General features: G+C 39.0%; 1 protein-coding gene across 1 annotated transcript; it reads right to left on the reverse strand.

Annotated features, from left to right (window-relative positions):
• Positions 1-773: 773 nt before the first annotated feature.
• LOC130561776 (uncharacterized) lies at positions 774-2,235 on the reverse strand. Its single transcript, XM_057346348.1, has 3 exons — positions 2,075-2,235; positions 1,894-1,996; positions 774-1,301 (listed from the first exon to the last, which is right to left on the reverse strand). The coding sequence occupies exons 1-3, from the start codon at positions 2,233-2,235 to the stop codon at positions 774-776; spliced, it is 792 nt and encodes a 263-aa protein (XP_057202331.1).
• Positions 2,236-9,366: the final 7,131 nt, after the last annotated feature.

Genomic DNA, 9,366 nt, shown 5'->3' on the forward strand with positions numbered 1-9,366 from the left:
TTGAGAAGCGTTTACTTTCACGTGGGGTGGGGGGCGCTTGTCTGAAGTTTAAAATCATTGGTGTACCCGTAAGCCAATCACATAACGTTTGGTTAACAAATTCACAAAGTTTCGCCTCGAACTTCCGCTGTAAACACAGGTATGCAGCAAACAGTGTTGCCAGCCGCTCAATTGGGGTTCTTTTGAATGGGTTAGACCGGAGAAAAATGCATTGGGCAGGTGGACAAAATTTGGGCTGCTTATAAAATTAAAAACTCGCCCAAGCAGCTTGCGTTTTCTTTGCTTGTGATTAGACAAGTTATTTCAAAACGTTCGAAAATAATGTGTAGTGCTGTCATAAACACATTATTCCTTAACGCAGCCCTTATTGGTTCAGTTTAACCAATCAGGTCTGGGATAGGGAGACCTGTCAATCAATCTACAATTGAGATCATGTGATGGCTCGTGAGTGACGGGGTTTTGGCGCGATAAAGGACCAGATTTTGTATATTGAAACGATCGCAATGCCAAAGTGGCTCAAATATATGTAGCACGGTAGGGAGCAGTGGAGGCTGGTGCTAAAAATATTTGGGGGGGCGCAAACAAACTGAAAATCCAACTGTCAGTAATGCAGGACTATAAATAGCCATTAATCTGGTGACGTAATAAATGTACTACGAATCAGTGAATTTGAATTGAATGTGGGTTTATTATCAGTAATGAAGTAATCAAGGTAATCATTCAAAAAAAAAAAACACAGCACACTATAGTTACCTAATCATTGGCCATTAACACTATTTGAAAATCAATTTTGCTCTCCTTTGTTTCTGACTTGCAAATTTCTCAATGACCTTCTGGTTAAAGTCAATGATCTCAGTCACCATTCTCTTCTCCATTGACAGCATGGCCAATGCATTTAGTCTCTCCTGGGTCATGCTATTTCTCAGAAAAGTCTTAACTCTTTTCAAAGTTGAGAAACACCTCTCAGCCTCTGCTGTGGTCATGGGTGTGGTGATGAGGATCTTTAGGAGAGTGACAGTCTCTGAAAAGACTTCTTCAAGATTGTTCTCCTTAAACAGCTGCAGTAGGTCCACAGCACCACAACAGGTTCTGAACTCTTCCTTGCAGTAGATGAGACTAAGCTCTGTCTTTAGCTTACTCCCATTGAGCACTGGATAGGCCTTCAAAGTCCTACTCAGTGCATCTTCAGGAAACGCCACTGTGTACTGTTCAAACCTGTCTGCTTGCAGCAGGGTGGCACTAACGAGGTGGCTTGTGAAGCAGAACCGTTCCATGGTGTGTTGGAGTATGGTGTCACAGACCTACAGAGTGAAGGACAAAAACAAAAATGATGTAGTGATGACAAAATGTCAATTTCAACTGCAACATGATCAGTTGTAAGTCATAGAGAGACGGAGACCAGTTTCAGTGTTTGAATCCCTGATTTATCCAAACTTCATACATATGGACTAGACAAACATGCCAAGTTTCATGAACTTCTGATGCTTAGGGCGCTAATAGCATTTTTTTATTATCAGCCATTTTCATATCAATCAGATAAAAAGGGCACACCACTAGAGGAAACCTAAGAATAACAAATCTATTTAGATCACTATTTAAAGACTATGAAAATGGTTAAATAGATTGACTTGTAGTAAAATATGCATTGCAAATAAATGTAGTATAGTTTCATAAAGTTTAATAAAGCCCAATATCAAAGGATCTACTCTTTGCTACAATATTTAAGCAAAAAAATTATAAACTCAAAGACATGAGAACACATTTAGTACCCAAAGAGGGTAAATGAAACCATGCCGTTTAACTTGTTGTTAATATTTACTTTCTTTTTGATAGCTTCCTTTGATAGCTTTTCTATGAAAAACTGCAGAGTAACAAGGACTACAATAAACTTACCTCTGTTGCAATCCGTTCATGGACGTCTGGACTAAGCAACCGCCGCCTCTTTGGTTGAGAAGCTCCTTCACTGCTTTGGTTAACCAGAGAATGGAGAGAATTTCTGCAAAGGATTAAGAAAATGTATGACTAATAACAATAATAATGATAACAAATTCAAAAGAAGGAATACAGCTGCTACCTGATCTTCTGTATGTCCTGCTGGAACTGCTGGATGCTCCCCTTAATGTGGACTGAATCTATGTCCTTCTTCTGGAGTTTGGCATAGAGGATGTCCACGTGTGGCATGATGTTGTGGAAAAGTTGCAGAAAAAAATTAAAATCCTGATCCTCCAGCAGCATGGCAAAGCCTCCTGCCTCTCTGGTGGTAACAGGGTCAAAGTCACCTGAGTCTCGAATAGTTTCAAAACAGCGAATGAGGCCCTCTCTGTGCTCAAACACTGTATTGATGGCACGGCTGTGGAAGTTCCATCTAACACTGCTTGATGTTGGTAGTCTATGGGCAACTACTTTATCAAGAACATCTGTGCGCTTGGGTGATCTTGAAAAAAAGCTGGCAAATCCTCCAAGGTTAGAAAAAAAATTCTAACTTTGGGTATGTGAGAAGTGGCCTTTTGCATTATTAGATTGAGCTGATGAGCATAGCAGTGGATGTAATGGGCATTTGGGTACACATCTTGAATCTTCCTTTGAACACCTGCAGTGGCACCTCTCATCACGCTGGCTCCATCATACGCTTGGGAGATGAGTTTACTCTTCTGATCCTCTGGAAGGATGACAGTAAGATGCTCTTTTAGTGCTGTAGCGATGGAATCAGCTGTAGTTGAATGCAGATGAATAAAAGCAAAAAACCTCTCCTGTACGTTGCTTTTGCCATCAATGTAGCGCAGCACAAGCACAAGTTGGCACTGTGTGGCAATATCGGTGGTCTCGTCGGCCTGGATTGATAGAAAATCGCTGTTTTGTGCTTCTTGGATTATGTGTTCCCTCATAACAGACAACATACAGTCCAACAGCTCGTTCTGCACGGTTTTCGAAGTTCCCTTAAACACAGAGGCATTCTCGAGGTGCTCTTTCAAAACTCCATCAAGAGAAGCAACAAAGTCGACCAAGCCACGGAATATCCCGGGGTTGTCTGAGCTCTCGCTCTCATTGTGGCCACGCAAAGCCAGCTCAAATGCGCCACAAAATTTTACACAGTCTATTATTCTAGACAGGATGTGTCGATTTTTTGTGACCTCTTCATTGTGCCTTCTAATGCCAATCCTGTAGCCTTCATCTAGCTGTTCAGCAATGCTTAGCTTCCCAAAAAACTGGAGCCTCATAGCGTTGTCTAGATGGCTGCGGCTACTTTCATGTCGCTTGCACTTATCAGAGAGATGTTTTAAATCGCAAACCCCTGTTGTTGTCCACAACGTTTCGGTGCCATGACTTTGAAACAGCAAACAGGGAAAACAATATAAGGCATGACTTACATCGCATCCAGCTAGCCAACTCTGTTTTCCATAAGAAGTGCCGGAAAAGCACCGAGTGTAAGATCGACCGTGATCACTTGACTGCTGCTGAATTTGCAAGTTGGGTCGATCTGGTCCAAGCTCCTTGATCCGTTTTTTTTCTTCATCCGAACGCCTTTGGAACGGGTATTCTTGTAAAGATAAAACCAAATTTTCTTTCATCTCGAGATAATTTCGCTTGCTTCCACATTAATCAGTACCTGTCAGTCAAATGACAATCTGCTGAGCGGTAATGAGAGGCGTTAAGAACGGTCCAATCACATGAGGCCAAAAATATAAAAACAATATTGATTCGCTTACAACAAAAGTGGGAGGGTTTGGGACGATTTGAAACAAGCCAATTAGAGCTTAGCCTCAAATCACATGCTTTTCAAAAATGTTCGTGCCTACATACACACTCGTTTGTCCGGCGCCCCGCACACACGTATGAACAAAATACAATTTTGATTTTTTGATTTTTTTAATAAATGATAATATGACTAACGGTGGAATAGTACGACTAAATTATTTTATTACGTTATTAATTTGCGATATATATAAAACTTATTGTTGGCATATTAAAGTAGCTTTCTTCTCTGGCTAACTTTAAGGGGGCGGCGCCCCCTATTGACCGGCAGCCACTAGGGAGTGTAACTCAAATCTCACAGCGTGGATTACACATGTGGTGACAGACGATTCGAAGACTTTGTAAATATAACTATAGCTGAATTCACAGCAGTTGAATGATTTAATAAAAATCTAACTGAATATGGGATTCTACTAACGTTACTTCTGTTCATCATACTCGTCCTTGACAGCTGCTGGACTTGCTAAATTTTGCATTATACTGTATGTTCTGCAATATATACTTCACGAAAGACGTACTGTAGTTCTGTCAGATGTTAAGGCAACTCTCAAAGATAAGCGCATTATTGTTGCTGCTGTTCTTTTTTCTTCTGTTGTATGTATCTATTTCAATGAATTGCACATTTTTGGCTGCAGTGGTGTGTGAATGAAGTTCATGAACAAGTTGAATATGCCTACTCAGCTTTCCGAATCCGATTAATTATAGTGGGCACTTTTTGCACAAAATGTGTTTTTTGAGGGTTAAAGTCATTGGTTAATTTCTTGATTGTCGCTTTGAAGTGGTTTCTGGACATAAGAGTCATATTTCCTAACTCTCTTTAATGCTATGTTTGATCCGTTTGACCTGTTTTCCTGGTTTAATTATATTTTGTCATCTTGTCATAGTTCGTTTTAAGGAGATAAAATGGTCATTATCATCGTTGATTGACATTGCAATACATTTCTATCGCATTATTTTGCCAGTTAAAATTTGGGCTGGATTTGTTGGAGTGGGCGGGTTTTATTGAGCCTTTGGGCTGGGAATTGTCCACCCAATCTGGCAACACTGGCGGCGAAAACAAAACCATTGAGCGAAATACCGGAGTGAAGATGGCTGTGAACGACTTTTGCAGATTATGTGAAGTAAATCTGCGCATCCACGGTACAATTAGTGCATCTAAACTAATATTTGACAGTAGAGACAAACAAGAAAATATTTGCAGCCAACTGTCAAAGTTAGTTAGTTCTGTTAAACACAGCTCTTCGTTCATTTAGAGTCTGTCGGAAATGCAACTTAATGCTGCAACTTAATTACAAGATTACAGCATGACATGGCAATATTCAAGGACTGGAAAAGAAAGGAGACACTGACCTGTCAAAAGGGTGCTAGTTCGAGCTCGACAGATAAAAGAGACCGAGATACACCCTCTAAAATTCCAAGGACCATAAAAAAGCCGAGGAAGGCCATGGACTGCCAACACGGAGCAGTGTCACCGAAGTGGGTTAAATCACAATTATCACCTTGCCGGACTTTGGCCTCCCCAGTTTCTCATTGACGATTGGTAACAGTTGATAAATTATACTTTTCCCAAAACCTGTCGGGAGTAGGGCCACAACATCACTTCCATTCAAAATGTGAACCAAACACTCTTCTTGTTCGGGCTTCAGTTAGCAAATGCCGGGAATATTCTCCACAACAGAGCGAATAGCATGCCGTGTCTCCATGTCCGCTGTCGTTTAGATTTCCCTAACCTATGCTATAATCTTAAATTCGGCGTTTAGCATCTACGTCACGGCTCTCAGCCCGCCCTCTGTTCGTTGGTTGGACGGCTGGTGCGGAGCCGGAGATGATCTGGGAGCTGGTTTGCTTTATCAGACTGAGTACAGAAGCAAATTGAACTCAAATTGAGCGGAAGTACGAAGTCTGACATAGTCAGGCTAATTTACATAGGCCCGGTTTCAGACATGGTTTAGCTTAAGCCAGGACTATGCCTTATTTGAATTAAGATATTTATGTCGCTTTTATGAAAATGCCTTAGAAGAATACATTACTGGTGAGCATCTTGAGACAAAACAATGGCACTGATATATTTTAATATATTTCTGGGCAAGTTATATTCAGTTATGACAGGTCAAACATTCCTTTTAGTCTGAGACTAGCCTTAAGCCTCGTCTGTGAAACCGGGCCATAGACTTTTAATGTGAATGAGCTAAAAGGGAGGGAGCACACACTGCGCTTAATAGGAACTTAATTATTAAACCATACCTTCAATGTAAAGGACAAGATTTTACAAAGTAAATATACAAGGACATGTATTAAGATTTTACATAATTAAATATGAACAAATAATATTGATAATACGTATGAAATTATATTTTTTCATGTTGACGTCACACTGAAGCTATGTGTACCCTTTAAGCTCACCTTAAAATAATATGAAATCTTTCCAAATTACAGCAGCGTGAAACCAAAGACTGTCAATAAACTGTACATTTTTTAATCTTTTGATTTAATTGTAATTATTTCCCACATCCATGTTCCAGGTTATAATATGCAAAAGTTTAAACATTCTCTTAATTCTCTTAATTTTTGTGGTAAAAAGTGATATTTACTCATAAGAAAGGTCTAAATGTAAAACAAAACATTTAAAGGGTTACTCTTCTGGTCAAAGTTTTAGAGACAGCTTTTACAACGGGCACCAGTGTGAACACGTGGACACTCATATCTCACAGTGTAATGATCTCATTGATTTCAAAGTACAGGAGGTAGGCTATTTACGTCATAACAAACACATCAGTTGTTTAAGACATCAAATCAAGTAGGATAATACATTATTTTTTTTAATAATCTCTTTATAAACTCAAAGATGGAAATGTGCTTAATAGGGACGTTTACCCTAGATGTACTGTAAACCTATAAGAGAGAAAGAGAGATGAATATAAGATTCCAATCTCTTTCTCTGTGCACTTGAACAGAGTTTTTTGTCAATATGAGTGACAGACACAGCAGATGTGACATCGTTCTATACTGCAACAAAAATGAAATGCTCAAATTACTATCATAGATAGCCTAGGGGTTTATTGGGGTTGTATGAAGGTTCCACTGTATATAAAAATAATATTATTTTTGATAGAGTTCTTTCATCTAAAACTGGTGTTAATTACTTTTATAAATTATTTTAACATATTTTTTTACTTTGACACTACTTGTCATCTTGAATAAAAATGCACTTTTACGAAAGGCTTTTACAGTTTTATAGCGTTATTGTAAAATCATTGCTTTTGACAGGTTTGAATACATAAGCTAGCTATTCAATCTGCAAATAATGTAGTACTTACTTGTGTGCATGAATGCAAGTTTTTCACTTGTCACGTCAAACTTATGAAGTTGTCATATACAGTAGCTGACGAGCAATATCTTCCCATCTTCTCATACAGAGTTTTCACTGTGTTTGATATATAGCCTGCAAACGTCTCCAATGCAGCCCATGGCGACCTATTCACACCTTCAATATGTTTGCAGTCTATCTCAAAACGCAAAAGTTATTACTGTACTTGAAAACTATACTGCGAGGGACTGCAAACGCATTTCAGTAATTCAGTTCTCTCCCTGTCCCTTAAGGCGCTTTGCGGAGTGATTCGAAATCCCGCATCGCGTTTCAAACGGCCAATAAAGGCCTGGTAACTGAGAAAAACAAATGTCCTTCATCACAATCAATAAGTAATAGGCTATTTTCTACCCGGGTTTTGAGGCCGGCTCGACAAACGCTCTGTTTTAATGGGCGTGCCGCAGTAAACGCCCACTGCTATGATTGGATAACAGTTTGTGTAGTAAACTTAGTGGGAGCCTTCTGTGAATTGGGTTAGACACGTAATGTTAGGTTACACATTATCAGGACATATCAAGCGATCTCTAACAAAGCAATAGTGACGCATAGTACAAATATGTTTTACTCAGCCTTACTGTAGCCTTCCGAGCACAAACACAACACAGCGCATATCAGCAGTTTAGTTTAAATTGACGGACAAAACGAATCTTTAGCCGAAAAATATGTCGCTATGGTTACCAGTTTGTCAATCATCACAAATGCGGGTGTGTGTACTATGTGTGTCTAAAGTCATTCGCGAACCAGTGGGTGGGGCTAGAGAAGCAGTCGTTGATATTCTTCTGTGGAGGCGGTGTTCAACCTACCTATAGATGCATTCCAGGACCTGGCGTTTGCTGGGCCTGGTGTTAATAACAGTTGTCATTTCAGTAACTAGTGCGTTTTCAGTTCTGACACTTACAGAATGTTCGCATGAATATGATTCCCTCTTATACAACAAAAGCTCGGGTTAAAATTGAGGTCTTAATTCATGACACCTTTAATAAATGCAGGCTATCACTCTCATTACTGTTCCTTAACACAGATAAAGATGACAAAATTTAAAACTATCAAATAAAACAGCTGTATTCAAATGAAAAGAACAAACATGGTGAAGATAACCACCAATGTCTAAGTATTTGCAGTTAATTTATTCTATATGAATATAATAATGTATTAGTATTAGTGTGAGAAATTGTAAATTTGTGTTGAAATGCAATTTAAAATAAAGATTTTTTAGCAATAACTTTTAATGTCCCCATAAAAGCTTTTTTTGGCTTTGAATATGTAAGTTTATTCAAGACATTCATTCACAATCAAGCAAACAAAACTTACAGTCTCTCATTTCAGTTTGGATCAACTGTTTTAATGACATCATTCTGTACCTCATCTTCTCATCAGATTCCAGGCTGTGAGGTAAATGAAACGCTCTTGGGTATTTTCAAAGGGGAAGAGCAACTCAGTATGCCCCTAACATCCTAACATCCAAAGCTGTATTTCAAGGACCAACCTGCTTAAAAATGACACAAACATGAAAAGTACTTTAAAAAAGAAGTTCTTAAAAATCTGCCTTTAATGACAGTTATTATTAGCATTGGCATTGCAGGGCCAGAAGTGCTTCATTATTCATTTGGAGAAAATGTCCCTCTCTTCCAATTCATGTAAGTTTTTTGATTTATTCCTGTTTTCAACCATTTCTTGTAAAAGTTTATACTGTCTGCACAGCAAACTGCATAGAGAGCTTTGTTAATTAAAGGAGACTTCACACTGACAGAGGTCTTCAATAACAAAGCCTCCACAAGTCCTTCATTTTCAGCCAGTTTAACTTTATGCAAATGAGTATTGATGTGTTGTCTACCAATGGCGTGCAGGCCTTGGACAGCTCACATGATAAAGTGGGGTGCAACAGTGCAGTGGGAAACGCCTGCTATAGCAGTGAACAGCAAACTGACCTACAGCGATCTGACACGTTTATACTAGCTGCTATTACATGGACACATCGGATTGAATTTAATCAGTAGTTTTAATGTAGTGTTTACATGAAAGGTAAATTAAGTGATCTGATTGATGTGCGTGTTTACTGTCACGGTCCCACCGTCTTGTTTATGAAATTCTAGTCGTGTGGTGGGATCGGGGCAGAGTCCTTAGGTTATGTGTGGAGAGAAACATATTATTGTCTGTTTGACAATAATATACGTTCTTTCCAGTGTCTTGTCATTGGCCCCATTCCTCTCATTTCCTTGATATCTTTCCCTGAGTGTTTAATTACC

Source organism: Triplophysa rosa, linkage group LG11 (genome assembly GCF_024868665.1).
Source record: "Triplophysa rosa linkage group LG11, Trosa_1v2, whole genome shotgun sequence".
Classification (NCBI taxonomy): Eukaryota; Metazoa; Chordata; class Actinopteri; order Cypriniformes; family Nemacheilidae; genus Triplophysa; species Triplophysa rosa.

What these genes read in the sequence shown, in the direction of transcription:
- LOC130561776 (XM_057346348.1), bottom strand. Translation starts at nt 2,235, where the DNA reads ATGCTGCTGGAGGATCAGGATTTTAATTTTTTTCTGCAACTTTTCCAC. An exon ending in CAGGACATACAGAAGATCAG is followed by an intron (nt 1,997 to 2,074) that starts GTAGCAGCTGTA and finishes AATCCTTTGCAG; the next exon opens with AAATTCTCTCCATTCTCTGG. An exon ending in ATGAACGGATTGCAACAGAG is followed by an intron (nt 1,302 to 1,893) that starts GTAAGTTTATTG and finishes TTCACTCTGTAG; the next exon opens with GTCTGTGACACCATACTCCA.